At 42.8% G+C, this 20,883-nt stretch overlaps 1 protein-coding gene across 1 annotated transcript; it reads right to left on the reverse strand.

The window, feature by feature from the left end:
• Positions 1-194: 194 nt before the first annotated feature.
• On the reverse strand, positions 195-20,848 carry atg2a (autophagy related 2A). Its single transcript, XM_061080303.1, has 42 exons — positions 20,318-20,848; positions 19,798-19,960; positions 18,714-18,863; positions 18,145-18,247; positions 17,642-17,786; positions 16,532-16,786; positions 16,330-16,429; positions 15,220-15,384; positions 14,669-14,811; positions 14,309-14,387; positions 13,899-14,148; positions 13,550-13,691; positions 12,761-12,859; positions 11,823-11,978; positions 11,416-11,689; positions 11,073-11,145; positions 10,712-10,880; positions 10,470-10,612; positions 10,084-10,205; positions 9,800-9,948; positions 9,490-9,622; positions 9,159-9,343; positions 8,997-9,077; positions 8,528-8,634; positions 8,339-8,431; positions 8,124-8,194; positions 7,579-7,655; positions 6,919-7,089; positions 6,625-6,751; positions 5,857-6,080; positions 5,500-5,729; positions 5,268-5,403; positions 4,720-4,947; positions 4,435-4,536; positions 3,978-4,062; positions 3,591-3,744; positions 3,307-3,376; positions 3,107-3,189; positions 2,819-2,940; positions 2,547-2,701; positions 2,113-2,271; positions 195-1,894 (listed from the first exon to the last, which is right to left on the reverse strand). Exons 1-42 carry the CDS (start codon positions 20,486-20,488, stop codon positions 1,658-1,660), a joined length of 6,081 nt encoding a protein of 2,026 aa, XP_060936286.1. The 5' UTR covers positions 20,489-20,848; the 3' UTR covers positions 195-1,657.
• Positions 20,849-20,883: the final 35 nt, after the last annotated feature.

Here is a 20,883-nt window from a genome sequence, read left to right on the forward strand (position 1 = left end):
GGTAAAAAATATTTTCTTCTGAAATGAAGTGTAGAATTTTAAAGTAACATAATACTCACTTGAAATAGTCGGGTAATATACAAGAGTATATTTAAACAGTGTATTACTGAATGTATTTTGTTAAATTCCACCACCTACAATGACAAAATATGCTAAATTGTGTTGACTGTGTTAGTTAGCAGACAAAAACGATGTTCATTTTTATACTCAAATTTTTTATTTTTTGTATTAATTTTGTATACTCCTTGTCTTTGTATTATACAGGTCATTCATACAGTTTATGATATAGTAAATAGTAATTACACACGAGAGATGTAACAGGCATCGGCCTGTCACCATCACAGACATGCATCATGCGCGCACTTAAACACACACATACACACACGCACATATCCCTTACACTAAATAACAAAAAGGATAAAAATGGAAAACTTTTTTTTTTTTTTATCACAAAACCCCTTATTCTTCCTCCATCATCACCAGATTAACATCCTCTCAACTCTTATTTTGAAAATGAGTACAACAATACTTATGTTATGACAAAATAAAAAACACAAAGAAAGAAAAAAAATGCAGAAGGCATCTAAAGAAGTGGACAAAGCATTTCTGAGGACAGTTGCTGTCGGTTTATTCAGGGCCCCGGGCTCTAAGCTCCTCATAGAAACAAGCACGAACAAGCTGTAATGCAGGGGCGTCGACTGGCATCATTTTGTAAAACAATTAACAACTTAAGTCTAACTTGACTTTGAGAAGCTTTAACAAAATCCAATTTGCTACACAGTTTAGATGCTTCATGTGATCAGGTGATTTTGTTCAGTCAGGTGTTTGTCATTCTATTTGTGAGAGGGAGAGAACGGGATGGAGGAAGGCAACACAAGCTCATCAAACAGAGCACTCTGCAAGGTTTATGGCACAAATAACTGCACTGAGAGAAGTGGGTGCGTAGTGGGGCCGAAGCTGAACCAGTCACAAGGTGTGGTGTTGGGAAGTCTGGGTGAAAACCATCTGCCAACATCTGGAGCGTGTTAGAAAAAGGCAATTCCTTGACTCTTCACTCTCTGTCCCTGCTATGAGCTTCACAGATGCTGCTGGAGCTGTGACGCCCATGAGACTATTTTGCTTCCAAGCGAAGAAGGTAAACTTGTGCCACTACTTTTAATCATAACACAAACAGTTTAAAGCAGCACAATTCAGAGTACATGAAGTGCCCACCACCCCCAATCAGTGTCTTTCTTACAAGCAATACAAACCTTGAGAGAGATGATCCTTCCTGCGCTCTGTAGGACCGAGAATCAGTGTGACGGTGATATGTTTGCACAGAACATCTGCAGACTAGCGATTAACTCAGAGGAAGGATATGAGGAGATCTCCTGCTGAATGCACAACTCAACAATTAAATCTGCTGTGTCCATGTATGATGGAGCCACGTACAACACTGGCTGTTAGTAACTGCAGTAGTAATTAGTCTCTGCTTTGCTTTTGCATTGGAGCACAGGCTGATTCTCTTCAGACCATGCACACAAGCAAATACACATTCAAACTCTGGATTCACTCCCTTCGATCAGACTTTCCCAAATGATAATTTCAATAATGTCTCTGACACTCTCACCCACACATACACAGTCATTCTCTCTCACACAGAAACAAAAAGCCGCCGTCATTCTTGACCATCTTCCGTGCGCCACTTCAGGAAATCCTCCTTCCGGGCGTCTGGCTTGATTTGGTTCCTCATGCCACCGAGCAGATTGGAGGTGGCTTCGGACGCCACTATCAAAGGTCGGACCACAGTGGGAGGGATCTGCCGCAGGACACCGCCCACAGCACCAGGCAGACCCTTTTGTTCGTGGCCGCGGGATGCTACATCGCACAGAGTCTGAGCCGTGTCCATCATTCCCTGGAGGAGCAGAGAGAATGAACATCATGCACAGGTTGGAAACTTGGTTAAATATATACGACCGGGACATTTACTCCTTTAGGCTGTGACCTCTGATTCCCCACCCCAATTATTTACACTGAGGTCACCTAAAGATTACTGCAGGAGGTCAACAACACAGTTACTGATAAAAGAGGAAAACATGAGTGCCCAATGTGAGGGTCACATCTGGGACATACCTCTCTGACTGTGTCATAGGCTTTGGCCACACCCTCTCTGAGGTCAGCAGGCTGGGCGGCTCTGCGGGGTCGGCTGGAGGGAGCCCGGCCCTCAGTGATGGCGTAGCGATTCAGAGGTGGTGTTGGCGAAAGGATGTCGTAAACAGTCTCTGCGGTGGCCTTTGTAAATTAGCAGACAGAAACCACAAATTAGCTTTCCCCATTTGAAGTAAGAGTCTATGGAAAGATTAGGTGATATATATTGTAAAAAGCTGTGAGACAAATGTATTATTTTAAGCTATTTGACCTGACACCAAATACTTAAGGCGGTGTATATTCTAAAGTGCTTCAACATTGTCCACACAATTGAACAAGAATTTCTCCATCTTATATCATCACAGAGGTAAATTGCTTAATTAACAGTCACTGCTCTCTTGTCTTTAAAGACCAAGTACCTGTATGGCCTGCACCAGTCTGTTGCTGAGCTCCAGAGCAGCTGATGCTGTTGAGGTCCCGAAGGACGCTGCCCCCCTCTGGAGACCTCGGATAATGCGTCCGTCTTTCCTGTACTGCTCTATGGGCAACCAGAAGAGATCCCTCACTCCGTGGACTGGAGAAACACAGAGAGGTGGAGAAGAGGGATTTTAATGAGTAGATGTAACAGGAGAAAGAACATGGAAATGATAAGCTGACGATGTGTTTGTAGAGAAAAGCACTTTTAACTCACAGAGCTGGACAACTGAGTGCATAGGACCAACGCCTCCCAGAAGCCCCGGCAGCTGGTTCTTCCTGATGTCTGTGAGCCACTCTGTGACGGCGTACTGGATCACTTTGTCCACACCAAGGAGACTAGGATTTGTTGCAGAAAACAGACTTAGAGACATTTCTCAAACATAATGATTCATTCTCAAACTTCTGAAGAGATTTGGGTCAGTTGCAAATTAGAGAGACATAGGACAGCAATCTATCTCAAACAACAAAGGAGGTTTGTTTTGACAGAGGTGTGTGCTCGTACCCATGTCTGCAGCAGAGCCTCTTCAGCTTCAGCTCTGAACAGTTTAATTGAGCCAGGCCAATCAGGATCCCTGCAAACGTTCCCTGTGGTAAAGAAGAGCAGGACAGAAGAGTGAATAATGGGGACAATTATTTCCTGGTAAATGCAAACGAATCCTACAGATTTGATGCTCACACCAGCTGACACATGAAGACTCTCACCTGTTCAATGACAACATGTTTGCCCTGATAATCCAGCCAGATAGGCACTTCAGAAGTGAAACGAAACTCCCTGAACAAAAGAGGGAGGAATAGAAAAATTAATCATCAATAACTTAACTCGTTATTCATCTTAGACAAGCTGGCAGAGTGCTATCACTCTACGCCATGATCTTCTTTATTACCGTTCAGTTTATAGATTTGACACATTTGAACTTGTTGAGTCTTCACAACAAAATCCTCTTTCTCCTGTGACCGTGTCTGCTGGTGGATTAGTGTCTACGTACCGGAAGTAGATTGGCTGGTCAGAGGAGGAAGTGGAGCCTGCAGAGGAGGAGCTCTGCTCGCTGAAGGTAGTTTCAACGGATGCTGTGAGGTCAGGTCCCAGACCAGCAGCTGCCTCTCCCTCCTCAGATGCCTTCGGGGATGGGTCTGCCTTCACTGAAAAGAAATAAAGAGAAACAACAGTCTGTTTATATACTGGATGAAATGTTAAATATGCTCAAAATCAACTTGAGTCATAATTTAAACATGTTTTGCCGCCAGTGACAATGTATCATGCCACAATGACAATACATAGTACTTCAATTCATAACTCCATAAAAATCAGCAAAGCAAAGACTGCATAATTTATCTTTTTTGAAAGAGAACTTGTTTTTTCAGACAAAGCTCACCTTCAGTTGCAGGATCCACAGGCAGGTAAGGGTTAACATTGGAAGCCAGATTACTGAAAAAGTCCTTAAGGAAGAAAAGTGCATCCTGGACAGAAAGGGGAAGAAAACCGGCTGGTTAGGGGAGGAGCCCTGTCACAGTAAATGGGGCTCACTCATCTATACCCCAAAGGCATTTATGAAAACTAAGAAAAAGTGAAATCATTGACCTTTAGAGCCTTATTTAGTCTGAATGTTGTTAAGACTTATTTGTAAACGACACGGACTAACAATACTGATACTGATTGCTTGATTAATATTCAAAATAATGTATTTAACAGAGTTGTTTTTGTTGTTTCTCCTTGGCTGAAGCATTTATAGAAAATATTCTACTCAGTCACATTCAAACATCATTCCCCAGGTTTGCCTGCAAAGGATGATACGGTGTCTGTTAACATTCAGTTTCAGGTGCTGGAGTTACCTGATCGATGTTCAGTCGTAGTGGCAGCAGACTGACCCGAAGACAGCACTCAGGACCACCAAGGCCAGACTCTGGGCACAGCTGCAGGGCCTTCACTGTCAGCTATAAAAAGGAAAATACACAATCAATATCTTTTATTGTATATCACATAATCAATACTTTATAAAAAAACTACAAGGCTGCATCAGGTTGGTTCCTCTAAGAATCCTCTAAGCTGCATCAGGTTGGTTCAATCCCAGTCAGTTCATTTCAATCACAGAAACCTCTAAGCACGTGTGGTCTCACCATGCTGGAGTGGGCTCGGCGGGGCATGCTCTCGCTGGTGTAGAGGTAGAGGAATTTGTTGAGTTGTGAGGAGGCCAGTCGGTCTCGAACCTCCAGCTCCTGGACGATGAACACCTGCCTGGAGAGGGGCTGCTCGTTGACGGGCCCGGCTGAGACCACGGCCGGCAGCGACACCTCCCCGTCCGGCCCTGCTACTGCCTGTTGGTAGGACTCATGCTGGAAGGAAACCTGGAGGACAAAGCCAGAGGAGGTTTTGTAAAACTACATAAAAAACTTCTAATGGTAAAGTGATAAAAATAGTAAAAATAGTTCATGAGTTAATAGTATTACATTTTCCTTTTATACGTAGCTAAGTTCGAAGTATGAATTCACATAAAATGGAAGAGTGAATGCACCTCAGAATCATACTTACAGTAAATATAGCACCTGACCTGACTGAGGGTTCTTATTTTAATTCGACTTACAATAACTGTATTCAGAACAGCAATAATGTAAATGTAAGTGCCATATGCATCTGGAACTTTTATACATCAGAGTTAACACTGTACCTTGGTGAGCTGGATCTCCATCAGCAGCGTGTGCTGGCGGCCGCTGCCTCCCGCCCACCGCCAAGAGTTCTGGGGGCGAGAGGAAGCGACAGAGCGAGAGGGGGACCCACGAATACCAGCAGGGGCCGAACGACCTCTGGAAGAGAGGAGGACAGACAAAAAATGTTTGCACCTTGTATAATAAGTTATATAAAAGTAAATCAACCTTCATGTGTCTGTGTGTGTGTTTTACCTGTTTGCCTGCTGGGCATGTAGGGACATGGGCTTGCCGCCAAAGTCTTTCCCCCCGTATAGATGCCAGACGACAGAGATCTCCCGCAGCACCACCCTGCTCTGGGGCACTGGGAAGTGACTGGGAGCTCGGAGCAGATCGCAGCTGCCACGAGGCCTCGAGAAGTGACTCTCCTTCACCCTGATGGGCCCCTCGGACAGAAGTGTCACCACGGGTTCCCCATCCCTGGGCTGTAACAAATCCCACGTGAGGACAGGTACAAGTCAAATAAACGAAAAATAGTCATGCCTTGGGGCTACTGTTGAAGAAAACGTTTATAAGACAAAAAAGAAAAAAGAAAAGTTATTCAAGACTCACAGAAATGCCCATGCCAGGAGCCTCCAGGATGCAGAAGTCGTCGTTGTCCGTGGAGCCGTCTGAGCCTTCATCAGACATCATATCTACCTGAGCCTCTGTTGCTGTGGCAACCAATCCATCAAGCTCAGAGTCCTCCCCCTGCAGGATGGAGGGGCCGCGCTTCGAGGCTTCACCAGGGAACAGGTAAACCGAGGCAGGTGAGCCTCTCTGCATTGAGGGAGAACCTGGAAAGTCCAACAAAGTCCAACATTATGCAAAGACCTGAGGTTGTGTTGGAGTGGAAGCTCAATCACTGTGCATCACTTAAACTCACTTAACCACAACATATATATATATAAAGGTATAAAAGTTACATAAAAGGTTGATAAAGGCACTAATGGCAATATATTTAAGACTATATGCTACATTGTGTAATATGGGACTAATTTATCGTGCATGTTAACAATTGTATGAGCTCAGAAATGCATTTATCTTAACAAATGAGGAGCTCATCGTCCTTAATTTGAATGTATAGCAAATTCGGTGTTAATGGTGTCCTCTGATTGGTGGATTTATTTTTCCCAAGGTAAAACAAAATACATTCACTGCACTGTTTGTATTAATTTTGCGTGATGAAGGATTTGCAATTTATACATTGTGTTAATAAAGAACAATCTTAAAAAGCCAAGAAGTGACAATACACACTCACAAAGACACAATACAAAAAGTTCTAGTTTCCTGAATTGTATCTAAGCAAAAAGCAAAAAGGGGTGAGAAACTATGCAGTACCTGGATCTAAACTGTCTTCTCGGTAGCTCTTCTCTGTGTCTATTAAGGCATCAGCCAGATCGTACTGGTTGATCTCAGCGGTTTCAGCTGGAGGGCAGGGCAGCACGGAGGCAGGACTCTCTGACAGCTGACAAGACAGAAGATCACACAGACTTTAACTTCACGGGATCTTTATACCACTTTATATCACTGCTTTCTGAGTTGAAGTACAAGGGAAAATCCTTGAACACAAAATCTGTTTCAAATTCTTATCCATTCATCATTGTTGTTCTCCAGTGCAAACACAGTCCTTACTGGTAATTTCTGGCCAGCGATCTCAGTGGGTGAGGCGTGTCGCAGTGGGGGGTGCAGGTCCCCCTGGGCGACCAGGTACTGCAGCACATTTACGAGGGCGGCGCAGGAATCAGCGCAGGTGTGCAGGTGGACCACGTTGTTGGAGCAACGGAGCTCGAAGAGAGGCTGACTCTGGAGGGGACAAAAAGTCACAAAATAAGGACACGAAGAAAAACAACACACTCAAATTCAATACGATTTTTTTCTGTTTAAAATAAAACCATGTATCATTAATCTGTATATTGTTAATCTAATGTCTGCATTCATTTTCCTGAGAAGTAGAATTTTTCAGTTGCGAGTAAAAGAAGTGAAAAATATGGCTAAAAGGACAGCTGCATCATCGCTGAGAGAAGTCGTGTTTACTGCACCTTGTTTGTTTAAGTTCCATTTCCGACTGAAGAGTGATCCTCGTCATAACATAGAGGTCTGACGTCTGAAGCTATTCTTACAGAGGAACTTCATTATGGTGAAAATAAATATTTATAAACAGGGCCTCTGCTTGTTAGTGGTTTGTGAAGGGAATTATAATAATCTTGGGGTTTTTTTTTGTTTTTTTTGCGGTGCATCATAATTGCGTGTTAGTGAAGGAAACAGGTATATAAACAGATGGCGAGCACTCACCAATTTGCCTGTATCTCTGCCTTTCCATGTGGTGATGGCCAGCTCCAGCAGGTCGATGTCCAGGACACACACGTAATCTGTGTGACAAACAGACACGTGGTGGTTTTCATTGAGTGTGTACAAGCAAACATAAACACACATATTTGATGTCCAGGTTCAAAAATATATCCTAAAATTCAAAACCTTTTTTTGGGTTTATGCCTGATGAAGAAGTTTAGACAATTTGTGTTCTCTCTAGACCTGAAACATCACTGTCTCTTAAAATGTACTTTTTCTTAAAGGTTTATTATTTGTGTTTTCTTTATCCTGTCCCTTTGTCATTACTTTTAAATAATGTTGTATTAGATTTTAGACTTTGCCGCAAGTCCTTGAGACATTTTGTGAAAGACAAAATGGCAGATACATCATAAGTCAAGTGGGATTTCAAATTGTTATTGTATCATTTAAAAGAGAATCAGCATTAAGCAGTAGGTGCAGTGGTTTTGTTGTTTCAACAGCATTTTTTACCACTATACACAGCAACACATGTACATTGAGTGCCTTACCTCTCCTCAAGTCAACGGTGTCCATCTCACATTTGTCAGAGAGGTAGAGAGCAGAGTCATCCAGGATAAATCTGAATACAGTGCAGCAAAAGACATAAATATCTTATCTTAATAATGTGCTACCCACAGACAGCAACATTTAAAAAAACATTTACTGTGCTCTTTATCATTCTCAACAGGATTTCGGTGTGTGTTGTATTTAATGGATGCTATACCTGAGGTGGAAGGTGGCGGTGTCGACGATAATGTTACTGGACAGAGAGAAGGACTCTGCAGTGAACAACACTCTCAGAGGCAGATACAGAGGTCTGTCGAACAGAGAGGCAAATTATGGCAGTGGAAAAAAGTCAAAGGGCATAATTTACATTTCTATTTAAATGTAAAACATCTTTTCATTTACAAACCTGTAGTCGACGGCACAGGTAGCGAGGTGCGTGTGGAGGACAGTGATGACAGCAGGTGCTGTGTATCCCAGAATGGGATCATCAATGACATCCAGGAAGTCGACCAGCTGTAAGAAACACACATTTTAATAACTTTAACTGAAAATTGCCCAAAAGGCAAATAAAGTATGAAATAAGACAAAAACATATAAAAATGCTTGAAAATGAAATCATAAAATACCAAGAACTAATCATTTTATAACCAGTAACTGTTTTTTCCCCCCGCATTTTCCTTTCAAGGTCAAGATAGAACTTTATTGTCATTCTCTCAAAAATGTGTTCCTTCAGTGATACAAGGTGTGCACAATAAGGACAGATCAAATAAAAAAAGAAACCACGTACAGAGTGTACAGTGTAAGTAGCATTTAGTCGATAAACTTTAAAAGCTTGTGAAAACACAGAAGAAAACATGATCTGAAATGCTTCTCACCTGTTCATGCCAGCTCTGATTGGTCTGCGTCATGTGATGCCTCATGGTGGCACCTTGAAGTCGAACGGCAACTAGGAACTCCTACAAGGAGACACGGAAACAAGCATTAATTCATTTCAAACATGTAGCGACACCAAACTCAGGTGTGTGATGAGGACGTACCTTAACATTCCTCTGGAGGTCCAGTGTGACTTTGATGGCTGTGGATAACATCTGTAGTTCCCCCTCCCTGCCGCTCACGCTGCTCACACCCACCTCTGTGGGGTAGATGGTAGGGTCCAAGTGTTTTGGGGGAGTGAAGCTCGGCATCTCCAACCGTTGATGGATGGGGGTGTCTTTAACCACCGCTGCAGTGATGACGGGAAAAAAAATGGGCTTGATGAAGATACCTTACCTTTCCTACTTAGAATTAATTACAATTTCATATAATTGAAATAGGATAATATTAATTATGTTGCATATAAATGTTTGCAAACAACGGGACAATGTGAACCTTTGTGATAGAGCTCTACTCGTCTGCTCTCCAGACACAGGAAATTGAGATTAGGGTCATTCTGGTGCTGCGCCACACTGAAAATCTTCCCTCCCTCCAGGTCGAGTACAATCTCCCCATGACTCTGGTCCTCCTGAATCAACGAAATTAAATACGGAAGGTTAAACACACAAATGATATGGCATGTATACACAGATTTTTGAATTGTAACACCACCAAACAAAACAAATGAACAGATTCAATATTTAAGGCCTGATGCCATTAAACTCATCAGTGCTTCTAATGTATGTTGAGCAGTCGTCAGCCTAACCTTTCTGTCTGTTCTGGCTTGAAGTCGTCCTTGGCCGATAATCACAGTGAGGGAGAGGAGGCTCAGGTTGTGGTTTGGGCGCAGACCTGACTTTCCAGCTGATTCACTGGCCAAGTAGAATGGAGGCTCATCCTCCTCTGAATCAGAGTCTGTGAGGGAAAAGAGATGGAAATATCAGTTTACTGTCATTCATCAATGGAGGATCAAACATCAAATATAACACTAAACCTGCTTGATTAATAAAAATAAGTTTGGACAGGCATGGAATTAAATGTCCAACTCACCTTGTTTGAAGGCCGACTTGCAGAGCTGGAACTCGTCAAGACGATGGCGGCTGTGGTCGGGGCTGTGGCCTGAGGGGGGAGGAGGGGGAGGAGGCTCCCACATCAACAGGTCATTGTTGATCCTTTGGGTGAAAGAGGTGGAAGGAGAAAAGTATTGGTCTTCGGATTCATGATCAACATACATGGAAAGCAGCATTATAAAAGGTCAATAAAACCGAACGCTTTGAGTGAACATGAAGAACAAAAAAATCTTATGTACAAAAAAAAATCTATTTTATTGCAGATAATCTACTTATGATAATTTATAGCATTTTCCAAGTTTTGAGGTGATACCTGGATGATCTGAGCTTGGATGAAAAGATCACTTTACACTAGTCTCTAAATACCTGTTGTAGACGCTCTGGAAAGCCTGTTTGCTGGGCAGGAGAATGTAGGCCAGCGGCAGGCTAATGTCAACAGCACACTGACACTGAGCAACACACTGCGCCTGAAACTGACGCATCTCCTCTGGGTCGGCTGGAATCACCATCTGGAACATGGACGGAGGAGAGAACAAGATTTAAATCAGGGAATGTTGATAAAATGGCAGATTAAAGAGACAGGTCATATTTTGTGTGCATCACCACACCTCCTCAGTCTCAAACATGGTGCGGTTGGAGGAGAACGGAGAGCTGGCTTTGTCGTTGAGTTCACAGTGACTTTCAAAGAAGGCGGCCCCCAGGTCCCTGATGAGGTTGGTCCCACTCAGACCCGCTGCCGGGCCTTGAGCCTCACCTCCACGCACACGCACTGATAACCTGTTCATGGAGAGAGATCAATTTTCAAAGGTGAGTAGATTTTAACAATATCTTTCTGACTTGAAGAGAGATCATTTTAGAAGCAGAACTTTTTTCCTGGAGAGCTTTAATATTGATTGCAATCAAATCATTGATTAAATAGATTATACATTTTTTATAAAATATGTAATTTTTTAGATTATCACAACTGACCTGGGGAGAGAGTCACGGTTCCTCTTCACTCTGATACAGGGGAAAGAGTCGCCCTCCCAGCCCTCATATGACCCTGGTGAGACACAACACATCAGTAAGTCTCCCTATTTATTATTTAGAACATGCATATAAATATCCTACAAATGTTCATCAGTATTTGTCAACATTAAACACTTCTTCCATGAGACATATTTAATTATGCAGTGATTTATAGTCCGTTTGACGCCCAGGTCTTCAGGGTCACCCTTTCATCAGGCTGATATCATGCAGCCTGACCACGGCAATAATTCTCTTTTCATGGATCAATGGTTGACAATTTCAGTAACAATTGCAGACTCCCCACCGTGCAGGTCGGTGAAGGAGGCCTCCAGCAGCTGGGTGAGGCAGGGAGCCCAAGGCTGTCCCGGCGTGGTCTGGCTGCCCTGGAGGTCCGGTGCCTCCTGGTGCTTCAGTTCTAGGTCCGTCAGCTCCAGCACCAAGATCTCCTGCCGCACTGCCCTCTGAGTTGGGGGCCGACGCTGAGGGAGGGGCCGCAGGTCAGGAATGGGGAAACGCAGCCTGAGGACAGCGTGTGGGGAGAGGAGGGTGAAGGAGGAGCACAGCTCACTGCTCTGGGTCTGAGAGAAAAGAAAGTGAGACACATCTTATTTAGATGAACATGGATTTTACATTTTATTGGTTCATGTCAAATATGGTGGGTCAGACATGGTGGGATACTTTATATCAGTCAAATGGAATGTGGGCTCCAACCTGTATAAGTCCAGGTCCATCTCTCTGGGTGGGGCAGTGGCTGAAGGCTTTGCTCAGGTTCCCTAGGCGACTCAGGATGTCCAGGTCCAACTCGGCACACAGCTCTGCCAGCTCCACCCGCACCACGCTGTCCCGCCGCACCACCCGCTGTTTACCCTGCAACACACACATACACACACACACACACACACACATGTTCAAGACTGATATAGTGATGTATTTCTGATCTGTTATCATGTCATGCTCCTGGGACATGACACACTTTGTTACATTCTTTTTGTAGAAACACATTTTAGATTTTATAAGACATATTTATGTTGGCATCAGTAAAAAAACAGTTATTGCAGTGGCACAGTTCAGTTATTAGGTTTTATTTGTGCCAAAGCTGTTTCCTTCTCCAAGTATAACATTTTAGAAAAGCAAATAGCAGACAAATGGAAAATATAATTTAAAAAATATCATGAATATTATGAAGAATATTTTTAAATTTTGAATAATATTATTCTAATTTAATACTAGAAAACAATCAAATGTATTTAATACTGGAAAATCTAGGATTTTGGAAACTTTAAATCAAAACAGTTACTAATCTTAATTGTAAATCGTAGCTGTTTTGACTATATACATCATTAAAAGTAATATCCAATATAATGTAAACTTGTAACTACAAACCTATCATGACAAAACAATTGCTGCTTTACGATATAAAGTTGCTTAACATGTGATCATGCTTCATTTGAGTATGTTTGCCTGTCGTCTTTATTGACTTATTAACTCTTACAGGCCTTCCTCAAACAGCAGTTTTTGTCAGATCTGGTAGTAACACTGAAGGACTTAAATATTAAAATACTTAAGTACCCAAAGTTATTTGAACAGCTTCTTGTGTACATCGAAATAGAAGGAACATGGTCTGTGTGTGTGTATGTTTAAATGTGTACCTTCCGCAGGTGTCTTTCACTGAGGCTGTAGTGTAATTGGGCACATGGTCTGGCTGCAGCTCCAATTGTGAACAGACCAGATTTCTGGAACTGAAGCAGCTGGAAAGGAAACAGACACATTGTAATTTAAATTCATCATCATCAGCTCAATAACAGAGAAACAAACATAAACTACCTTCAGACAAGAGGCAAAAAGCATTACCATTTACAATGATTAGCTTCGGTCACTTTCCATTTGTGGTTTTAAATCTGATACATATTTGTTTTGTGGCAGACTCATTTCAGTATGAATGGTAATTTTCTTCACACTATTCATGTGATTTTTCATTGTTTGGGGGTATTTTCATTTAATTTGATAGTCTTGAGAAAGAAAGGAATCAAGAGCCGAGAGAGAGCGGGTCATGACCTAAACAAGTTAGGAATTGGACTGTGCACATTGCAGTAATGGGTTATCTATACTCCTACCGCTTATCATGTTTCCATGCTCTCGGTCGAACATAAGACGTTGTGAAGAACAGCTGTGGTGTTCACTCATAAATGTACACTTTACAATGACTTATGTGATCCCTTATGTTTTCATTGCCATCTGTCTGTCAGCAGGATTAATCAAAAACTATTGAATTGATATACATGAAATTTTGTGAAGTATGGCATGACCCAAGGAAGGGCCCATTAAATGGGCGGTTGCACTCACTGAGCGCCCTTCTTGTTCGATAATGGCTTCATTTAAAATACAATGACCTAATGTGACTGAGCTGTAATTTAAGAGTAACAGTCTTAGAGTTCTACCTCACTGTACTGAGGCTTTCCGTCCTCCCAGAGGCACTCTAACAGCTCCAGTCTGCTGAAGGAAAGGTCAGAGGTCACGGCTCGGCTGTGGCGCCTCCCGCTTCGTGTCTCACAAGCAACCTGCACTGCTGCTCCCGTCAGTCTGGGAGAGAGGACACAGAGGAGAAGAGAGGCAGAAAAATGAGTCACTCTCAGTGAAGAGAATAAACATTGTAGAAAACCATACTTCTTAAGTCCTAAATAAGTACCTTAAAACTTGCACACATTCTACAATAAGACATTTCAATGGAAAGATATGTCCAATGAAATGTAACTGTGCAAGAACAAATATGCGTCTGTGTTTTTCTACCTTAGATGAGAGTGTGGACAGGCTTTGGCAAAGCCAACTCTCAGATGCTGGAAGTCTCTCTCACTGAACATGCTGTCTTTGAAGAAGGCCAACTCCCGGAAGAACACCTGAGACACCTGGGTCAATGATGAGGCTCTGTCAAGGCTAGTGGGCTGGTCCTCCTGCAGAAGGGTTAGGGTGAGCCCGCCGAGCGTCAGACGCAACAAAGCTTCAGGCTTCAGCTGTTCTGATTGGCCACTGTGTGAGCGTCCTGCAAGGAAGAGGACGAGAGTTCTGATTTATGTCATCATACTTTGTTCAGAAAGACTGAAAATTAAGGGAAATTCAGTAGGAGGCTTAAGGTGTAAATATGTTAAAGAAAAAATTTAAGTCTGACTGTGAGTGTAATTTTTTTTGTTTTCAGATTTTACCTCTGGTGCGACTGCTCGCCTGCGGTAGATTCGACAGAGAGCCGGCTACAGGATACCTCCTGGGACAGTTCATCATGCCCTGGCAGAAAAAATCAAAGTGGAAATAAGATGGCTTTTGAAATGATGAGTGCATTTACATTTACAAGTTCCAGTTCTGTGTTTGTTGATCTCTGTTAGTCTGGTAACATTAAAAATACTAATGTAAAAAACAAATACAAGGAATACAAAGCTTATTGTTCTAATAAAGGGGAAAAAATATCAAGAATATTATCTTCCACTTTCTAATGGTTTTTAGTCTTGGGACAACAGCCATCTGCTAAAACACACACACACACACACTCAAACACATACACACTGTACCTGTCCAGAAAGTGATCCAGGCTGTGTGAAGCTGGCTAGACTGTGTGTAGAAGACTCCATATCACTGTCTGACAGCTCGCTGCCTGAGCGCATAGACGTCACGCTACTGCTCATCCCAGTAGGACCCATAGAGAAAAACATTTCTGTGGGAGCACACACACACACATACACATGAATACCATTTAAAGGATAAATAGCATTAAATACCAAAATGTTAAGAAGGGAGAAGCAGAACTATTTTCAAATTAGTGCTCATTTTAATCAATATGTACTGTGTGACGGCCCTAGAGCTCTGGTCCTGTATATTTGCGTGTAACCTGTCTTGCAGGTCCTTGATGGGCTGGAGCTGCATTACCATAAAGTAAACTAGATGTTTGTCTAGTTAAAGTAAAACAATACCTCACTTTGGAATGAGGATATTTATATATTATAAATAAAAATGTGAGTGTCTGGCATGATTGTATACTCCATGCTTTCAGTGTCAGGTCTACTAAAGTTGTGTTGCATCTCAGAAAGATACATAACGAGTGACAATTTGCTGCTCTGTGTACCTCCATTCTCCAGGGTGGAGACATAGGGCTCCAGGTCGGCTTCGTCATCCCAGTCCCTGTCCCTGGGACTGGAACCCAGCTGTTTACTGAGATCATCCTCAATCAAACGCAGGTCGTCTGAGTCCATCGGGCGGCTGTGGACTCCACCACACTTAGTTTCTGGCTCTGAGTGAGACAGAGGACAAAGAAATGAATTCATATTATGCGTGGAAGGGAACCAGACGGAGAGTGTGTGAACTCATGTTTATGAGGCATTTGTAGATGCCTGTGATCTTAATGTGTCACTCTGAGCTACTGGGGAAACAGAGCAGGTTTATTCAGGATTATTATGCTGTGTCTCGTTGGGCACACAATTTCCTCCTAGCTTCCAAACAAGTAAGAAGAAATAAATAAGTAGTGAATTTATGGTCTTATTTTGTGTGTGCATGTGTGTAAGCAAGAGAGTACCTTTTACTCATCATAAACACAAAGGATGGATGGTGGATAGTACTTGTCCTTTCTCTAACATTGAATATAATTATATATGTCGAATAAGAAAAAAATCTAAAATCCATTTGATTATTATCACGTCCGAAGAGGAGTTTATATTTTCAAATGTCTGTTGTTTGGTTGATTGGTTTGTCATCAGGATTATGCAAAAACTACTGAATTGATTTCCATTAAACGTGGTGGAAAGATGGAACATAAACATAGGAATATTGCAATCTTTCTTTGACATTGCAAGGTGGGTCGTTTTTTGACATTTTACAGCATTTTTTGAAAGACTCATTCATGGATCTTGATGGAAAAAACATCAAGCATATTTAGGAGACTGATATTTATTAGTGTGTGCAATTTGGGGCCATTTTAAATTGGTTTCATGAGGAGACTGTTGGCGGAGGTTGCGCTCTATTGCAGGCCATTCCAATTTATTCATGTTATCATAATTGGCCTTGGGTTCTTTTTTTTTATCAAAAAGGCAAGTGACATTATCACCATTATAGATTAAACACATGCTAATTCCAATTTTAATTAAAATGTAATTGAAACTTTTTAGATCTGGAGCATTCAGTGAAAAGGCAGTCTTTGCCTTTGCATTAGTTTAGTTTAACAGTGTTTTAAGGACTGTACCAGTTTCTATGCAGAGAGCTGCCAGCAGGTCTGTCAGATGAGTTATTTGATCTGGAGTCAGCAACATGTGGACACAGCCCACCTTCCCATCCAACTCCAACTAATGAACACAGAGAAAGGGTCGGGATACACGAGTCAATATGAGAGAACAGCTGCCTTTACTAAACCTTCAGTATGACCACAATTGAACACGCCAACACACCTTTGGTCCAGGCAGCATGTCGTTCTTTTTGATCTTGACGGTGGTCTCGATGAAACCAGAGCAGCTTCCTATGAGCAGTGGCTGAGATGCAGGAGACGGAGGACAGGGAGGGGCAGCCAGGGGCTTTGGCCCTGCCTCATCAACTTCTTCCCCCTCCTCCTCCTCCGCCTCCTCTTCCTCCTCCTCCTCCTCTTCCTCCTCCTCCTCTCCTTCACTTGCCTGCGCTGAATCTGGGTGTACCTGCACAGGAAAACCCTGAAAAAAGCTTATTGTTATAGATTGTTGATACATAAAATATTACTCTGGGATTTTTTTCAGGATGGACAAAGATATAGTGAAACATTTCCTTGTTCACAAAAAGCAATCGCTGCCATTTATTCACATACAAAATAAAAGCTTTCTTAAAGGGACTCTTACCTTTGTTGCATTTTTACACTTTTTTTGGATAAGGTTAAATTGGTATTAATAAGGTAATGACACTCTAAAATGCAAGACAGACCCACCAGGAGTAAAAACAAACAATTATTTCACTCTCATAATATTTAGTGAAAACTTCAACCAATAAAATTCTTCGGACCGAAGGACCTTATTGGCCGACAGACCTGTCTGTTTGCTGCATGGACATGCAGGTTTTCCGTCTGCTTCTTGTGGCGCATTCGGGCCCGCGTCATCAATGTATATAACTTACCGGTGCTTCTGAATCCGAATCCATTGCTTTGGTAAACAAAAACTCACGTGCGTGCGCGGAGGCAGTAGATTGTAAGTCTGCTTGTAAATAAAGTTTCTTCAAAAAAACACCGCGGATGGGAACGAGGGGGTGGGGCATTGGAGGAAGGCGGGATGATTTGAATGTGCTGTAATTCTCAAATGCAACAAAGGTAAGAGTCCCTTTAATTTGCATAAAATGCAGTCATCACGGCAGTATAACTAAATTATCTTATCTCAGTTTGAAAGAGGCTGAGACTTCCTCTGATTGAATAATAAGACCATGGCACCTTTAGAACTCCTCAGATTCACATCCACACTTGAGACAGTGCATACAATGTTTTATGAGGGTAGATAACTGTGTGGAAAAAGGATGGATTAGTAAGTCACTGTGGTGTCCATCACCTGCACTGTGCCAGTGCTGTCATAAAACAGCTGGACAGCGCTCAGCTGGAGGATCTTGTGCAGGAAGGCAGGTGGCTGGTGGATGTCGACTGGCACAGCAGTCTGGCTGGCTGGATCTCGCACCGCCTCGTCAAAGTACTCCAGCCTAGAGCAAACAACGTTATTTAGTGCGATGACACAAAATATATTCACTTCATCTAGGAAAAAGGGTAGATGTTATGAATTGAGAAGAAAGGGGGGGGATGCTATTACTCCAGAGAAAATGGACAGGAATCCACACCTGCACTGTGACAGCAAGGGAATTAGTTTCATATGCCATGCTTTTAAAATCAATTTCCCACTAAATTACATCATCAGTACAAGTAGTACTTAAAATTGTGGCCTGAACCTCTGAAGTACAGTGACATCACAAGCGCCGAGATCTCTTCAGAACAGAAAAAATACAAAAGCCTTACACAACAAAAAAATGCCGAGTGTTTCTTGAAACATGAACTGAAACTTACCGTTTAATGTGCATTTCTAAGGCAATGCCTGTTTCCAGGTCCTGGGGCTGGTGCTCGATGCGAACGATAGTGTCTATGAAGGTGACTTTAATACGACGAAGGACTGCACAGACACACAGAGGAGATGAGAGACATTCAAAGTTTCATTAGTACTGATGTTTCAGAATATCTTTTCTTAGTTGTGAGCATGTATTCATCAAAGTGGACAAATATTCTAACTAATATCATAAACACAAGATCACAGAAGTCTTGCTGATTACTCCTCAGGCGAAATAAGTTTAATTTATTCTCTGAGTGACGAGCATATGGAAAGACAGACAAACACATACCTGTATCGACAACCGATCTTCATTAGGATCTTATAAACACATAATCCCTTTGAATTATATTCCAGCCATATGTGTCAAGTTAACACTACAGAAATAAGTGTATTTACTTATACTTTGTATGAAAATATACTTTGCCCCAAAGCACAAAGTTTACTGAGGGAAAGTTTGCTTGTCTAATGTTTACTGTGTGATTTGTTTACAAAGACAGGACACACTCACTCCCGCACATCTTTGACTCACCAGTCTCAATGGTTTGTGCAAACATCTCAAGCCCCTCCAGTGGGGCAGGCGGCTCCTCGGACGCCTCTGGGGGGTCTTTCAGGCACTCCTGAGCCAGCTGCATGCTGGAGGTCATGCTGGTTGACCAGCCCTGGGAATCCCAGCCCCCACCTGAACGCAAACAAAACAACATGGGATTCAGTCATGTCTGTACTTCAGGGTTGCTGTGTAAATGCATTATTAGTGAAGATTAAAAACCATCCTTGCATCGACTATTCACACTCTCTCTCTCTCTGTGCGCTAGCAGAGACAACATGTAAGTGACATGCGTGCTCTACATTGGTGATTGAGATACTAACTACATCCAATGCAAGCTTGTGACATATTAGTTTAACATAGAATTGAGAATTTTAAACATGAAGATTTGTGTGGCACCTCCAGGGCAATTTGTAGACCTGTACAGAGCTGAGACGATTTCTTGAGATTGTCAGGAAATCATTTTTATAATAGTAGCAAATTAATAAGTTCGGTCACGCAAAAACATCCATAACCAGTTACTCACATGTAAAGATGTTGTGTTGTTCTTCTTCATATATGACAGATTACTGATTATTTTTGGACTTTCACTTATATAAAACCACTCATTTGTCTTTACCACCTTTGACTGAAGAAAAACACCCCAGGATTGGATTAATTAAGAAAAAGAATATTTAGAACTCATCTTTTACACTATGTAAGGGATTAATCGTAGCTGTACATGTAGATACATGATTTAATTTGGAGAACACACACATGATAAATACAGTTGCATTGAAATGATGCTGGCTGGATGCTTGGAGCCGTCCACCCTGATTCACATGCTGATGTTTGCGTATTTTTCTGTTGTACTTACATGTCAAATATTAGACATTTATCTGTGTACTCTTGTGTATCATGAGTACAATAGACGGAATTTTAACAGAGATGAATACAAGGACAAATTAGTCTTTAGAATAATCAGGTATTTGATCCAAACACCTCAAACCAGGACAGCATAAACCTGCAGAGTTCCCCTCACTCATCCTGAAGCTGACTGAGGTCAAGAGTTGTATTTGAGTGAACTTACTGGTCCGATACTTTGGTCGACATGTTATCTGAAGACCAGAGATTTCTAGGGTGCAGTGATCAGTCAGGAGCGCTTGCCAGGGAATGGTCACCACTATGCTGCTCACAAAGCCATCCACTATCTCCAGGGGAGCTCCCAGAGACTCCAGCAGCTCGTTCACCGCCTTGAGTAAACAGGGAAGAGTCAGACGTGAGTGTCAGAGTAAAACAAACGAGAGTCACTTGTTTCACATTTGTCTCAAGTGGCAGGGGAAGTGCACAGCTAGCAGGAGAGGCAGTGTTAGAGTAATGCCAGATGCAGCTAATCTGGTGGGCTGATGCGGTCTTTCCCGTGAGGGCACTTCTTCGAAAGGAAACGCGAGCCTGGCTGAGAGCATGACGCTGGAGATTGTTGTTGAACTCCGGGAGCAGTTGCGAAACAGTCAGGGGGAGCACGAGTCCAACAAAAACACACACTGCGACCGCCGCGGTGGTCGGGAGACAGCCCCCAGTTCCAAAAACAACATCCTCCAGTAACTCACCCAGACATCGAGGTTGATTTCCTTGATGACACCGCTGCCGTTGTACAGGTCCAAGCCCAGCTGGTCCAGGCTCAGCCTCTCCTGCAGGAAGTGGCCGAGGTAGTGCTGCAGGAGGTACCGACAGGCCCGCTTCTTGATGGAGCCCGACCAGGGGAAGAGCCAGCGAGACATGGGGCCGGAGACAGCGGGGACAGGGAGCGAGGAGGTGGCGGAGGAGAACGAGTGAGGCTACAGTCCTCCGGCCACTGCATAACAGGAGACCGCGAAGTGTGCAGAGAACAAGGAATGAGCCACCAGCTAGCTACGAGGGGCTAAGGAAGGGGCGAACCGCTACTCTACTTCTCCCCGAGGTCTGACACAAACAACAGGAAACACTTGGTGTCAGGACGGACGAGGCTCCCGCGGTACTTAGAGACACTTTAGTCCAAATGTCCGCGGCTGTGTCAGCTCATGTTTCCGCTGAGTTCGACACGATTCGGAGCGACAGGTCCCGTCTGTGCGGATCTCTTGTTTCAGGGTTGTTTATTGTTATCGTACGCCGACTGATGGTATGGCGAGCGTGCGTG

This window comes from Limanda limanda, chromosome 10, assembly GCF_963576545.1.
Source record: "Limanda limanda chromosome 10, fLimLim1.1, whole genome shotgun sequence".
NCBI classification, from domain to species: Eukaryota; Metazoa; Chordata; class Actinopteri; order Pleuronectiformes; family Pleuronectidae; genus Limanda; species Limanda limanda.